The 17,071-nt window shown below is 31.7% G+C and overlaps 1 protein-coding gene across 1 annotated transcript; it reads right to left on the bottom strand.

The window, feature by feature from the left end:
• Positions 1-6,658: 6,658 nt before the first annotated feature.
• Positions 6,659-9,011, bottom strand: LOC118032575 (protein LURP-one-related 12). Its single transcript, XM_035037301.2, has 2 exons — positions 8,634-9,011; positions 6,659-7,183 (listed from the first exon to the last, which is right to left on the bottom strand). Exons 1-2 carry the CDS (start codon positions 8,844-8,846, stop codon positions 6,767-6,769), a joined length of 630 nt encoding a protein of 209 aa, XP_034893192.1. The 5' UTR covers positions 8,847-9,011; the 3' UTR covers positions 6,659-6,766.
• Positions 9,012-17,071: the final 8,060 nt, after the last annotated feature.

The raw sequence follows: 17,071 nt of genomic DNA, 5'->3' as shown, positions 1-17,071 counted from the left end.
GTTCAGACAAAGCTTGTCTTAAGTTTCAACACTAGTATAGGTAGGGCGAGATCCTTTCATGTTTACACAACATTGAACGACGTTAATGATAGAGGTTATCAGATGCTATAACTTGGTAAAACAGCTGTTATCTGTCACAGTTGACTATTTTGGGACTAAACCAGACGGGCATGGAGGTGTGTTCTAGGGTTATTTTATGTCTGTTTCAATTAATAAGATTTTGAATTTCAAAGCAGCACTAATTATAGTTTGATCGAAAATAATGTAATTTTATATTTCAACTATAATTCTAGACTTGTAATTCTAAATTTATAATAATGTTACCAGTTTAAAACTTTATGCTTTTTTATATATATATAAAATAATTGTAAATTTAAGAAGTAATCATATAACTTGAATGGTTTGAATTTAAAAAATAATTCAAGATTAAAGATCTTATATTCATGTAGTAGTGATCTTTAATTTGATTACAACCACTTATGAGAAATCCTTGAGAGTGATCTTTAATTTGATTACAGCCACATATGAAAAATCCTTGACAGGAGAACATGGATTGATGTGTATTTTTTTATTATTATTATTATTTTGGGGTTTATTTTTAATGGAAACTAAAAGCTTACACGATTACATGTCTACAATCATAAACATATTAATTATTGCTTACACAAATTATCAACATACGAAGATTACAATCCTATTGATAAATAGGTATTAAAGATCCTTCAAACTTAATTTAATTGTAGAGCAATTATTGTTGCTGATTTGTTGAATTTTTGTTATATCTTTTCCTACCTTGAATATTTTTTAAAATATAAAATTCAAAATAACTTTAGTAATTAATCACTCATCTTATTATATTCAAGATAACTTGTAAGTACATTCCAATTATATTTCATTCATTGTTTTATGTATATCTTGCACCATGTAAATTTTTTATATCTTCCTTTCACCACTTTCATTATTGTCATTTGCCCAGAACAACTCGAGCCCGCTTTTTTTGTTTGTTATTACATATTTGTGGTGGCATGTGATTTATGTAAATCTAGGCTTCATCAAGTCTAATTTGTAATTAAGTTTTTTTTTTCTAGGACAAACTTTATAACTCTTTGCTTAATTTTAGTATACGAACAGGGTGTAAACTTTAAAAAAAAAAGAAAAAGGTATTGGATGATATGGATATGAAGGGGAAAGATGGAAATTGGAAAAGATGAGATGCTGAATACATTTGGTTTAATGGCTATATCTCCAACGAAAGAAGAAAGGAAGGGGATCTATTCTCTTATAGACCCTCCAATTTTCAATCAAGAAGCACTATATGTTTCTTCCTTTTCATTCTCCTTTTTTCTTCTTTTTAACATGAACAAAATTCACTCCCATTTTGCTTAATACGAGTAGAGCTCCATGGTTTTGATCACTCAAACCAGTTTGGGAGTTCGAATGCATACATCTTATCTATCATAAATAGTCAACATTTTTAATAAGCATGAATTAAAGGGATTAACAACAGATCATTTCACTCTTTTTCTTTTTTTTCTTTTTTGTTTCCAAAACCATTGAAATGAACGAAAAATCATATGGCTCTATTGAATTACTCCAACCACCATGCCCAGGCAGAGTAGAAGTGATCGACCCCTTATTTCTCCTCTGTTGTGTACCATGCATATATTATAAAGTAGAAGTGCTATAAATTCCAACATTTATGTTTGAGAAAGGCTTCACACTGCCCTTGACATGTCCCTAACAATGCATGGGTTTCTCCCCCTCACAAATGTCATATACCCACTCTTGAAAATGGCTGTGCAGAAGCCAGCACTGCAGGCTGGTTTGCCGCACCTTCTACTCCTGTTTTCAAGTGTTTTTGATATTGAGTTGTCTGCATGTCACATGGCAATTGAATTAAAGTACAAGCTTCCTTAAAATGTATTGTCACTGAATCGATCGATTAAAGCAAGCTGTGAATATTTTTATGTGACTAGATAATGAACCCTCGTGACAATTCATGGAATATTTCTTGTTGGGTTACAGCTTGTAGCATAGTGAGTCAGATTCTGAAAGAGATATATATTAGTGATACATTGCCAACATATATTGATAGGGAACTGCCTCGGTGTATTAATTATTTCTCTGATATATATGTGCAAGAAAAAGAGAGATTAAAGACACTATTCTAAGCGTGAATACCATTCCAAATCCAGCCGGAGAGGAAAACCACCACAGCGATCTAGTCCGTGAAAGCTGAGAACTTGCAATAAAAGATATAAAAGGAAAAAAGCAAGCAAGCAAGCAATTCATGTTGTTGGCCCCCAAACCAATACTTGATCCAATCTCGATCTATTTCTATAAAAATAAACACTCTTTTAACGTAGTTTTTAAGGTTTTATTTGAATTTTTTTAAGATATAATTTATATAAGTTTTTAATGTATTTTTTTAAGTGAAAATTCTTTAAATTTATTGAAATTTGTATAAATTTTTATTATTTTATACTTTTATTTTATCAAATAAAATAAAAATAATAAAATTCAAACTTGTAATTACTTAATAAAAAAACCTTTAATATTATATTAAGCTAGTAAGATGTTAAGTTACTAGATAAGCTCTCAGCATACTTATGATTTATATAATTCTGATATAATTTCTAGCTGGCATGTTGATATTATTTGAATTCTAGGCTAACAATAGCCAAACAAGAAAATGTACGAAGAAAAACAACGTTGCCCTAGCTTCAGCATCAATCAACTTCACATTTAAGTACGGAGAAGATTCTCCTATCAAGTCACTGGAAATGTTCTTGACCATTGTGAGTTTATTTCATCTGAAAAGATTACTTTCATAGTTAAGGAGGTTTCGTTATCTCTTTCTTATTCTTTTTTGTTTCAAATTAATTTTAGGATTGTCATGCAGAATAATTTATATATTTATTTATATGTAGATGTGAGGAATACATTTTTCAAATTACTTTAAAAAAACTTGATTTTAATGGAGACGCGAATTCAAGTCAAAATGAAGTCTTCACACACCTTCATTTGTCTCAATGCTATCATATATTTGGCTATTTGCCAAAATATTGTCTTATTTGTGTACATGTTCCGCAAATCATGAAAATTATAGGTACAAATTTTGTTTTCTTCTCTAAGAATATATTAGAATGAAGAGGACATCTCAGAAAATCTACAACATGAGAGACATTGCAACGATGCATCAGTCATCGCATTTTCTGGTTTAGTGACTTGTGTTAATCTTTGGGACTTTTTTCCTTGTATTGTTACTTGAATCATGAAAAAATGCAACTACGGATATCCTTCTCTTTTATGACATATCAAATTCAAATGAAGAGGACTTTTCAAAACAAGTTGGGTTAGATTCCATAATATGTAGACTCGCACTCAATTGTGGGGTCGGGTTTATAATTGTTTTTAAAAGAAATAATGTTTGAAAAAAGATTAAATTTTCTTATAAAAAAAGTGATCTCGTAAAAAAAATCAAATTAACCTGAGTTAACTTGTTAAATATATTGTCTAGATCATGAGGTCGGATAATTTAATAGAAAAGAAAACGAAAAAAAATCACAAAACCTTCTTTTTTTTCATCAAAAGCAAAGAAATTAATATTGAATGATGAAATAAAAAAATATATACGTAAAAAAAACAAATGATCAACCCGCATTAACTTTCTAAACATGTAATCTAGGTCATTAAACCGGAAGCACCCTACTTGAAAAAATCACGAAACCTAATCCCCAATTAATGAAATATTAAATGATGAAATTAAAAAAAAAAAAACTATACAAAAGAATACAAAACAAGAAATAATAATTAAAAGAATAAAGATCAATATATAAATAAAAATAAATAAATTAGAGGACATCTAAAAATTTTTAATTGAAGAGTGAAATTAAAAAGAAAAATAAATTTAACAAAAGAATAATTTAGTGAATGAGGATTAAAATTGAAATAAAAAATAAATTAGAGAACAAATACAAATTTTTATTTAAATGTGAAATTGAAAAGAAAATAAATTTAACAAGAAGAATTAAAAGAATGAGAATAAAAAATAAAACAAAAGATGAATTAGAGAACAACTATAAATTTTTTATTAAAGGTTGAATTAATTGAAAAGAGAAATCAATTTTACAAAAGGATTCAAAAAAATATCTAACCCACGCATGGCCCTTCAATTTTTTTATCCCATTTTTTTACACATTTTATAATTTATTTTTAAAAAAAAAATTAAAACTATGCTTCAATAATTATCCAAATATATCATTATTTAAAAATAATGTCCGAGACTTTCATTGTAATATTAATAATTCTTTCTGAATAATTATATATGAACCTAATATGCATAATTTTTCTAAATTTGGATAAAATAATTATTTTTTAAATATTTATTATATATTTTTATATAATTTCTATCAAGTTTATTACATTCGCATTAAAATTACCAATTCATTATTTTATTTTTATTTTAAACTTGCTTTTAAGATTAAGATAAATTTTTATTAAGAAAAATAAAACTTCAACTAAAAAAATTTTATCAATAAAAACACATGTTGATAAGGGAATGAGATTTTGATTATAGAAATACTCTTTTATGTTTATTTCATATTGTTAGAATTTTTTTGATATTGTATTTAATTTCTTATACTTTATATGCAATAAAAAAACATATCTAAATATATATTTTTTGTTAAAAAATAAATTAATAAAAAATAAAATTTATCGTAATAATTATATTTTTTTCAACATAATCTAAATTATTATATTTTTCATGAAAATTTACTTTTATTGCCATCTAATTGAATTAAAGTTTTTTAAAGAACACCCCCACATTACCTGATGAAATATCTCCATGTTCATCTATCTTTCAACTTCTTACTTTAGTCTGTAGTTAACATTAATAATTTTTTTTATGATTTATTGATTCATATAATTTTTATTTTATTTCATTTCATTTCATTAAACATACAAATCAACTTTTCAATTCTCAATTAGAGATTTTCATGATACAAGAAAATATTGCACAACATCTTTATATTAGTCTTTTATGTTAGAATTAACTTAGAATCATACCCGCAATGTAATGCGATTAATTGGCTAATTAACAAAAAATAAAAAAAAAGGAGTTTTTATTGTTTTCCTCCTCAAAAAGCATTATTCATTGGAAGAGTGCTTTATGGTTTTTTTTCCAATCAATGCTTTTTTTTTTTATTTAAATTTCATTATTTGATATTAAATTTATTTGTTATTAGGTTATCTCATTCTCATAACATTGATTGCAGGTTTGGCGGGTTAATCTAATTGATTTAAGTTTTTTTTTTCTTAATTAACTTGTTTTATTAATTTCAACCTTTAATATTAGGTTGATTGAAAATTAGATTTCATAATTTATTTTATTTACTTTCTATTATGTTTATTATGACCTCAATTCCCAAGAATAGTGCTTAATAGGTTAACCCGAGTTGACTCAGGTTGTTTTTATGTTGTTTTTAATTATTATTTTTAATTTAATCATTTAATATTAAGTCAGTTAAAAATTAAGCTTCATGATTTGTTTTTAATTTACTTTATATGTGGACATTTTGGTTTATGATCAGGATTGTGAATTTTGACATTTTAACCTTGGTTAAGTCCGATCATTTTTTTTTTTAATTTTTTTCTAAAAGGTTATTCCATTCCTTTAACACTAGATTTTATTTTTATTGGGTTGCCCTCATTTCATGACCCGAGTTGCAAGTTTAATAGACTAATCCAATTAACTCAACTTTTTTTAATTGACATATTTTTTTTTAATTTCATCCTTTAATATTATATTTGACTGGAAATTAGACTTTATGATTTATTTTGATTTTTTTTTATTAGGTTATCCTAACCTCATAACTTGGAAATAATACTTAAAGAGTTAACCCGGGTTGACTTGTCTTTTTTTTTATGTCATTTTTTTAATTGAATTTTTTTATAAATTTCATTGTTCAACATTTGATCCGATAGAGTCAATTGGAAATTGAGCTTTATAATTTGTTTTGATTTACTCTTTATAAGGTTATCTCAAACTCATGATTAGAGTTGTGAATTTAACAGGTTAACCCGAGTTAAATTAGGTCTTTTTTTTTTTTTTGCAATGTTATCTCGATCTCATGACTCGGGTTATGGGTTTGACGGATTCACTCGAGTCATTTTTTATGTTCCTTTTTATATTATTTTAAATCTTATCATTCAACATTGGGTTGATTAGAAATTAAACTTTGTAATTTTATTGATTTGCTTTCAATGAAGTTATCTTGGTCATATGACCCGTATCGTGGGTTTGACAAGTAAACCTAGTTTGTTTTTAGGTCTTTTTTTAATTGATTTTTTTATTTTTACCCTTCAATATTATATTGATTGGAAATAATACTTTATAATTTATTTTAATTTACTTCCTATAAAGTTATCAAAGTCTCATAATCTATATTGTGGATATAACATGTTAACTCAGGTTGATTTATGTCAATCCACTATGTTGTTATCTTAATATTTTAAAACAATATTATTTAAAAAAATGAGTCAAACTATGTTTTTACGAGTTGTTTGCGTTGTTTTTAGACCTTTAAATTTAACTAAGTTATATTATGTTAATCATTATATAATTTTAATTTTTTGGACTAGAAAAAAATAATAATGATATCTAAACATTTTTTTATATTCAACGAAAATTTAACTCGACCTATGGCAAATATCACGAGTCAGTAATTTAGTTTTATCTATAAGGGCACCTTAAATAAAAGGGTTAAGAGGAAAAATCCTCGGAGGTAGGGTCTACGTCCCGCACATCACCATCAGCATTATCACCGTACATTTGATCAAGAACCAGAACCAATCCCATTGCAAAAGCACCATCAAACCCCGGCCTTACACAAAGCCAAAAGACATCCTTTCCAAGCATCACATGAGTTGAGGGGTCCACTTTTCTTTTGATCACAGCCACCTGATCTTTTGATGAATTCTCCGAGGAAGTGTTAAAAATTGTACAGCATCTCTGAGAAAAAGAACCCCTGATATGGTACTCCTCACCTGTATCACCAAAAACCTGTACGATCAAGTTGGACCGTCCGATGATACTAGATCTGCAAACACTAAAAGCTGGTTCTTGATCTTCCTTCCTCTCTCCTAAGAAGCCTTCCCACCGTTGATGAAGACTTGGCTTCTGTTTTCAACAAATCAAAGGAAACAAGAATCCATATTAATTTCATTTTTCATTAATAGAACAAAGAAGTTTATTTATTTCTTCTCTAAAACCTTGACCATGCAGAAACTTGAGACAGGAACGTGTATACATTATGGGGGGATTTTTATATCGAACTTAGTTCGTTAAACTTACAATATTGATTTATTGAAGTTTGAACCTAGAAATTAATATTTGGATTGGATTGAGTTAAACTTACATATATATATATAAGGGGGTGCCCCGACGCTCTATCCCTTCTCTCACTCTCTTCCTCTTGCTCTCTTCTCCAATATCCTAACTTCCCTTCCCAGCAGCATCCCTTCCCTCATTCCCCAGCCAAAAACAATTACAATCGTAATTTTATTGAATGATGATGAAGAAAGTGGTAAGTTAATGAATGCTTTTTTTACTCTTGTTGTTCAGTGGATAATTTAAATAGATAGGAGGTGACTTAATTTGCTAAGGATCTTAATAACTTCACGGTGGATGTTGGTGTTAAGAACTTGAAGAAAATTGTTAGCGTGGGGACTGGGACTTCTTTTCAGTGTTTATTAATTAATGTAACATCTGAGTTGCTTATCTTCTGTATAGATTTATTGAGATTTGCAGTTAAACCATCTTAATCCTTTGCTGCGGTTAAAACCGAGTTTTTTATCGGGTTTTATTAGATTAATTGGGTTGTAAGATAACTTAAATTTTTTTTATTTTTCTTTTTAAATTTAGTTTAATTCCAACCCTGAACCGATTAAATTTCAGATCAAACCGTCAAACTAGATTGAGTTTTCCTTACTTCAGATAATCACATTTGAAGTAAAATGTTATTAATTTTTAATCCCTAGGTGGAGGGATTAACTTTATCAAACACTAAAATGCCAAAGTTCGAATCACCCTTTGCCACGATGGAGGGAATTTAGGTTCTTTGAAGTAAACTATTCCTTAGTCCCTGCCTTTTGATTAAAGTTACAGCTTAGTCCTTCTTTTTCTAAGCCTATATCTAAATCCTTTTTTTTTTTCTTATGAATCCAAAACTAAATCTTTTGACTTGACTTGTTAAAACATGTATTCGGTTTTTTTTCTATGATCTAAATCCTCACACTACGCTGGTATTACATTTGGAATTTAAGGAAACCAAAGTATAATTTTAATAGGGCAACAATCAACAAGAGTCGAGGGATTAAATTATAGAGTTTTCAGGAAAAAGAGCTAATCTATAATTACATTAAAAAACTATGGACTTAAAAGATAATTTACTCTTACAGGTTCAATTAATGCCGGAAGAACTGTCAGGTTTTTCTATTAACAAAAGCAGTATCGTCTGTAATTTCAAAGACATTAAATGTTACAGTAATTGAAACTTCAAGTATGGAACTAATTTTCCAAAGCGAAGCTTGAAAGACCAAAAAAAAGAGAGAGAAAAGCAGCAGCTAACCTTTCGACGAAGGGTGAGGAGGCCCTTGCCACCGGCATCCATGAGAACAAGCTCATCTTTAGGCTCAGAATCAGGGCCATAAGAATCAAACCGAAGGATGATTTCCCTGTTAGGATCATAGACGATGAAACCATCTCCTGGGAAGAACACAGAGGTCTTATGAACTGTAAGGTTCGTTGCCTCTTTGAAACAGAATTTCTCATCCACTATCATCTTTAAGCAACAGCAACAATCTACGAGAGGATAAATGAAGATCCTGATCTTTTACTTCAAATCTTGAAAGGAATATGAGGGGAAGATTGTGTATATTGGTAGATAAAAATGCAAGAGCAGAAAGAGAGAAAATAGGTGTTATTACTTGAAGCGGTGTGGTCAGTCTGTGGGCCTATTTATTAATTTTTTTGTGATTCATGTCAATTGTCTACGGTGGCATATAGCACATGAGATTAAGGCAGGAAGGTAAGCCATACATTTTAATTATTTTATAGTTTTATCCAATTGTAGTGTATGGTGGAATACGATTTGAGGATTGTATGTGTGGATGCTGTGGAATGCTTTACATATGGGCAATCTGTGCGTGCATGGCAGTTCCTGTTTGAGGTGGCACGTCAAGATCAGCTGCGGTGGGCAAGCCAGTCGATGGGAATGGATGATTAACATGTCTGATCACCCAACGGGTTGTTCAGCTGACAGGAGGAGATTTGTTTAGACAGACTACTCGACAGGGGTAGAATTAGGATTTTAAGCACGGAGGTGTTGATAAAAAAAATAGCATGCGTGCGCAATTGTAAATAAAAATATATAAATAATGGTATAAGAATAATAGGTGATTCTTTGAGGGCCGAATAAATATTTTCTATGAAATAAGTTTTAAATGCAGCGTTATATTTTAATGAGCATAAAATTTTAGGATTAAAAATGATAATTTGTCAAAACTTTGGGATGTCATGGCCTCGTAGCCTCATTGTAGTTCTCCTTTACTAACGGAGCTGGAGTGATCTAGCCATTAGTTTTGTGCATATTGTTAAATAATATTTATGTTGTCTTATTTATTAAGGGTAGAATAGTACTTTCAGTTTAACCTATATATACTTTATTTGTAATTAGGTTAAAACAATGCATTCATAATATACAGTTTATTCAGAATTCTAGCCTCCTTTTTTGTGTTTGATCTCAATTAGTTTAACATGGTATCAGAGCTGGTTTTATGGAACGAAGCTTAATCCCAAATACAGCTTCACGGATCCAATTTTTTTTTGGAGTGATATTTTGTCTTCCGCTTCTGCAAAATTAGGTATTTCAACAGTCTCTGCAATTATTTTGGTATTTCGACAGTTTCTGCAATTATTTTGGTATTTCGTCTTCCCTTCAGCTTCTGCAATTTGGTATCTGCGTTCAGTTTTTGCAAATTTGTTTTGTGTTTTGGAGTAATCGTATAATTTTGAGAAGATATTTATTTAGTTTTCTGCAATTGAGTATTTTGTCTTTCCGCTGCTTTTGCATTCTGGTTATTTGTGATTGTTGATTATGGCTACTGAAAGAGATGATTCGCTTCAGTCTGTGAGTGTGAGTTGGATGGAAGAACTATTCATATTGGAGTTAGTACTGTAATGAGAAATTTCCTTAAGGGTAAGAAGATGTGGGGTATGTTAGTGAACTTTATGTGAATACCTAAGAATATTGAGGAGGGGGATGCTGGTTTGATAGATACATGGGAAGCAAATAATGCAAAGATCATTACTTGGATCAACAATTCTGTTGAGCATTCAATAGGTACGCAGTTGGCGAATATGAGACAGCAAAAGAGGTTTGGGATCATCTGCAAAGGTTATTCACACAAATCAAATTTTGCAAAACAGTATCAATTAGAGAATGACATACGAGCTCTTCATCAGAAGAATATGAGTATTCCAAGAGTTTTATTCTGCTATGACATCTTTGGAATCAATTGGCTCTTACTGAATCGACAGAATTAAAGGCATGTGGTGCCTATATTGAGCGTAGAGAGCAGCAGCAAGATTGGTACAGTTTTTAACAGCACTTCGCAAGTGATTTCGAAGGACTTAGAGGTTCAATTCTGCATCGTTCTCCACTGCCTTCTGTTGACTCTGTTGTCAGTGAGTTATTGGCTGAAGAAATACGTTTTCAGTCTTATTCTGAAAAAGGAATTCTTTTCTGCTTCAAATCCTTCAGTACTAGCAGTACCTTCTAGGTCATTCTCTAATCATCAGAAATAAGTCTCACACAAGGGTTGGCTTCGATGAGTGCATATCTTCTGTAACCAGCAGAAAGGTCATTGGAAGGCTCAGTGTCCTAAATTGAGACATCAGAATCAAGCTTGGAAGCCTGGAAATCAGGTCACATCTAGATGCTCATAGACCACCTCAGGGTTATAAACCACAGCACCACAATACTGCAAGCAGTAGCTCCTCGAGTTCTATTACCGATCCTAATATTTTGGCTGAGCATAGCAATTTCAGAAGTTTCTCTCCTTGCAGCACAAGCAATGTCGCTTCTTCTTCATAGGTCAGTTGCCTCACAGTTCCTCAGGATGTCACATTCTGAATGGGTCTTGGATTCTGGTGCTTCTCATCATATGTCTCCAGATTCCTCATCTTTTACCTTATATCCCCTTATCCTCCATTCCTGTTATGACTGCTGATGGCACTCAAATGCCCTTAGCAGGTGTTGGTTCTGTTGTCACACCTCACATGTCTCTCCCTAATGTTTATCTTATTCCACAAACTCAAATTGAATCTTGCGTCTGTTGGTCAAATATGTGATTCTGGTGATTATTTAGTCATGTTTTCTGGTTCCTTTGTTGTATACAGGATCTGCAGTCTCAGAAGCTGATTGGATAGGCCGTAGGGAGAATGGACTATATATTTTGGATGAGTTAAAAGTGCCAGTTGCTGCTGCTGCCGCTGCTACTACTACAGTTGATTTGTCTTCCTTTCGTTTGAGTATTTCATCTTCTAGTTTTTATTTATGGCATTCCCGTCTAGGTCATGTTTCGTCTTCTCGTTTGAGATTTTTGGCATCCACAGGAGCTTTAGGAAATTTGAAAACTTGTGACATTTCTGATTGTAGTGGATGTAAATTGGCAAAATTTTCCGCCTTACCTTTTAATCGAAGTATTTCTGTTTCTTCTTCACCATTTGATTTGATTCATTCTGATTTATGGGGACCTTCTCCTGTTGCCACAAAAGGAGGGTCTCGATATTATGTCTCTTTTATTGATGATCATACTCGTTATTGTTGGGTTTATTTAATGAAACATCGTTCTGAATTCTTTGAGATATATGCAGCTTTTCGAGCTCTTATCAAAACTCAATATTCTACTGTAATCAAATGCTTTAGGTGTGATTTAGGTGGGGAATACACTTCTAATAAATTTTGCCAATTGCTTGCCCTAGATGGAACCATCCACCAAACTTCATGTACAGATACTCCTGAGCAAAATGGTGTTGCTGAAAGAAAACATAGGCACATTGTCGAAACTGCACGTTCTCTCTTGTTGTCTGCTTTTGTTCCTAGTGAGTTTTGGGGAGAAGCTGTTCTTACTGCTGTAAGCTTGATTAATACAATTCCATCTTCTCATAGTTCGGGTTTATCTCCTTTTGAAAAGTTATATGGGTATGTCCCTGATTATTCCTCATTTAGAGTCTTTGGTTGTACTTGTTTCGTTCTTCGTCCTCATGTAGAACGAAGTAAGCTATCCTCTCGATCCGCTATTTGTGTCTTTTTGGGCTATGGTGAAGGTAAAAAGGGTTATCGGTGTTTTGATCCAATCACTCAGAAACTTTATGTGTCTCGTCATGTTGTCTTCCTTGAGCATATACCTTTCTTTTCTATTCCATCCACTACTCATAACCTGACTAAATCTGATCTTATTAGTATAGATCCATTTTCTGAGGATTCTGGTAATGATAGTTATCCCCATGTTCGATCAATTTGTACTCATAACTCTGCAGGTACTGGTACTTTACTCTCTGGCACACCTGAAGCTCCATTCTCATCTACAGCCCCTCAAGCTTCATCTGAGATTGTGGATCCACCTCTACGTCAGTCCATTCGTATTCGTAAGTCCACAAAACTACCAGATTTTGCTTATTCTTGTTATTCTTCATCATTTGCTTCCTTTTTAGCCTCTATTCATTGTCTTGTTGAGCCCTCTTCCTATAAAGAGGCAATTCTTGATCCGCTTTGGCAGCAAGCTATGGATGAGGAACTTTCTGCATTGCATAAGACAGATACTTGGGATCTGGTTCCTCTACCTCCTAGTAAGAGTGTTGTTGGTTGTCGTTGGGTGTATAAGATCAAGACTAATTCTGATGGGTCTATTGAGCGATATAAAGCTAGGTTGGTTGCCAAAAGATACTCTCAACAGTATGGTATGGACTATGAGGAGATATTTGCTCCGGTTGCAAAAATGACTACTATTCGTACTCTTATTGCCGTAGCTTCGATTCGTCAATGGCATATTTCTCAACTTGATGTTAAAAATGCCTTCTTGAATGGAGATCTTCAAGAAGAAGTTTATATGGCACCCCCTCCTGTTATTTCACATGACTCTGGATATGTTTGTAAGCTTAAGAAAGCATTATATGGTCTCAAACAAGCACCCCGTGCTTGGTTTGAGAAATTCTCTATTGTGATCTCGTCACTTGGCTTTGTTTCTAGAAGTCATGATTCTGCTCTTTTTATTAAGTGCACTGATGCAGGTCGTATCATTCTGTCTTTATATGTTGATGACATGATTATTACTGGTGATGACATTGATGGTATTTCAGTTTTGAAGACAGAGTTGGCTAGACGATTTGAGATGAAGGATTTGGGTTATCTTCGATATTTCCTGGGTATTGAGGTAGCATACTCACCTAGAGGTTACCTTCTTTCTCAGTCGAAATATGTTACAGATATTCTTGAGCGGGCTAGACTTACTGATAACAAGACTGTGGATACTCCTATTGAGGTTAACGCAAGGTACTCTTCTTCTGATGGTTTACCTTTGATAGATCCTACTTTATACCGCACTATTGTTGGGGAGTTTGGTATATCTCACCATTACTCGTCCAGATATTGCATATGCTGTTCATGTTGTTAGTCAGTTTGTTGCTTCTCCTACTACTGTTCATTGGGCAGCTGTTCTTCGTATTTTGCGATATCTTCGGGGTACAGTTTTTCAAAGTCTTTTACTTTCATCCACCTCTTCCTTGGAGTTACGTGCATACTCTGATGCTGATCATGGTAGTGATCCCACAGATCGAAGTCTGTTACCGGTTTTGTATCTTTTTAGGTGATTCTCTTATTTCTTGGAAGAGTAAGAAACAATCTATTGTTTCTCAATCATCCACCGAAGCAGAATATCGTGCCATGGCATCTACTACCAAAGAGATTATTTGGTTACGTTGGTTACTTGCTGATATGGGAGTTTCCTTTTCCCATCCTACTCCTATGTATTGTGACAACCAGAGTTCTATTCAGATTGCTCACAACTCGGTTTTTCATGAGCGGACTAAGCACATTGAAATCGATTGTCATCTTACTCGTCATCATCTCAAGCATGGAACCATTACTTTGCCCTTTGTTCCTTCTTTATTGCAGATTGCAGATTTCTTTACCAAGGCGCATTCCATATCTCGTTTTCGTTTTCTAGTTGGCAAACTCTCGATGCTTTGTAGCTGCCGCATCGTGAGTTTTGAGGGGAGATGTTAAATAAATATTTATGTTGTCTTATTTATTAAGGGTAGAATAGTACTTTCAGTTTAACCTATATATACTTTATTTGTAATTAGGTTAAAACAATGCATTCATAATATACAGTTTATTCAGAATTCTAGCCTCCTTTTTTGTGTTTGATCTCAATTAGTTTAACACATATATAGTTGGTTAACTTGACTTAAATATTTACAATGAACATAGAAATGAACTACCCAGAATCTTCAAAAACAAGCTCTTCAAACAATATCTGGCTTCCTCTGGCTCGTAACAGGGAGTTTTTTTTTTTAGGAGAGAGAAAGGATAGAGACAATTAGGGATTACAGTGGAGGGGTCACCTTCACCACAGTAGCCAACTTCTATTAGGTCACCACTATTATTGAAGACGATTAAGTTTGACATGTAATTTTTAGGAGCAGGTAGGAGGGTGGGTTTGTGTGGGAGTCGTGCATTTGTAGGGGTTTTAGGGTTTTGTCCTTTTCATATTTTAGGGTTTAGTCATTCATTTATTAATTAGGTGAGTTTTTTTAGGACAAGTACTTTGATTTGATTTTGTGAGTTATTTGTGATAATGGTAGTAGAGGTAGGAAAAGAAATGGTGTTTGTGGTGGCTGAATTAGGTGAGTTTTTTTCTCTATTGAAAATATTTAGAATATTGAGATATTTTTTAATGAATAAGATAATGGACATGAGAGTAATATAAAAAAATAAAATGAATTGAACTAAGTAGTATAATATCTCTTTCTAAAATGTAAATTCAACTTACTTATCCAAAAAATTGAATTATAAGATTATAATAATTTAATTTGGATAATGGATTAGTTTCAAATATGAAACTTGTTGATGAGTCTACAGTCCGAATAATTTTTTTTGTAAATTATGGAGACACTGCAAGAATACTTTGAAGAAAGAACAAAAATCTAATAACCTTGGTTATAGTCTTAACCAACCAATTAGTCATGGGAAAACCTAGCCAAAACCTGGTGATTTTTTTTAATTTTTTGAAAAAAATAGTGTCATTTTTACATTTTATAAAAAATTTAAAAAGAATTGACTCGGGTTAATCCAAATCAATCAACCTAACTCGTGACTTGGAACTTGTTACGAGTTTATGCCTAGTTTTGGTTTGAAAAGTATATGATAAATACCTTTTAAAATTCATGACATGGATCATTAAAACGGAATCATCATACATGGAAAAACATAGAAGTTTCATCCTCAACAAATCAAAAGTCAAAGGATGAAATTGGGATAAAAATCAATTCCACAAAATGATCTAAAAAAATAAAAATAAGGGTGAAAACCACAATTAAAAATAAATTAGAGGTCGAGAACAAATCTTTGATTGGAGGGTTAAATTGAAAACAAAAAAAATAACAAAAGGAAATAAATAAAAAGAATGAACACCAAATTATAATCTTGAATGCATTGAATAAGCCAATTTTATTTTAATAAGATGATAAACAAATATCGGCAACGATGGTAAATTTTTAAAAAATATAACAACGATAACCTCAGGGGGGAAAAAAAAAACATTATGAAGCATTTAATTGGCTAAAAAAATGACAAAAAAAAAAAACTCAGCACGAGCAAACCCAAGGTTGGGTGATAAACATGTATGTTGGGTAATAAGAGACGAGCAAACTCGGGTTAACCCTCCAAACTCATAACTCAGGTAATAAGATTGGGATAACTCGATAGAACACTTATTTAAAACTCAACCCTACCTAGCAGTTTGACCCTTGATCCAAGTAATCTGAGATCTAGATCAGATCGAGTTCTAATACAAATAAAGGGAGGATTGACCCTTTATGATCTTGTAAAAAAAAATGGTTAACTCGCAACCTAATTAACCCTAGACAAACCTACTGAAAACCATTTGATCTTTTTTTTTATTATTATTATTTTAAAATGATGTCATTTTTATATAGTTTTAAAAAAGAGTCAACCTAAGTCAAACAACTTGACTCGAGTCAACCCATTTGATTTGTGACCTGTGTATTTTTTTGGAGAAGAGAGAAAATATATATATAAAAAAAATCAACTAGTGACAAACCGCCACATCTGCAACAACATGTGTTGCACCTGGTTAAAGAGGAAGTGGTAACACATCCAATGAGATGATAGAAGTGTTTGCTCGATCATCGAAAGCACCACATGTATTGTCTAAAGAGCATGACGCCTCCACGTGCTAAACACTTGTCATCAATAGCTTTAATGAATAAAGGACTAATATTTTGAGGGAAAAAGATCAAATTACCTAATGAATATGAGATTCCCCATAAAGTCTATTTGAAAAAATCAAAATACCTTTAGGTCAATAATTCATTTCTCCTTGACTGCAAGGGAAAAAATGGTTTTGTATTGTACAAAAAAAAGGGTAAAAATACCTTAGTCAATTATTATATATTTTTTAAAAAAATTAGAGATAATTAAGTAATTTAACTATTTAAAAATTATGAAAAATATATAAATATCCTAGTACAATCAGTAAATAACTAATGGGTGATAAAAAAAAATAGAATACTCTCAAAATCAAGACTTATGATTTTTTTGGTGAATAGTAAACGCATCATTTTACTGTAGCGGTGAATAGAGAAATTAATATGTGTATGGTAATATAGAGAAATTAATATGGTACAATGATAATATGATTTTTTTGGTGAATAGTATATAAAAGCATCATTTTATAGTAGAAAAAATCAACTTTGATTTTA

This window comes from Populus alba, chromosome 6, assembly GCF_005239225.2.
Source record: "Populus alba chromosome 6, ASM523922v2, whole genome shotgun sequence".
Lineage (NCBI taxonomy): Eukaryota > Viridiplantae > Streptophyta > Magnoliopsida > Malpighiales > Salicaceae > Populus > Populus alba.
Note: the sequence above shows the minus strand (reverse complement) of the source record. Positions and strands in the feature narration are given on the sequence as shown.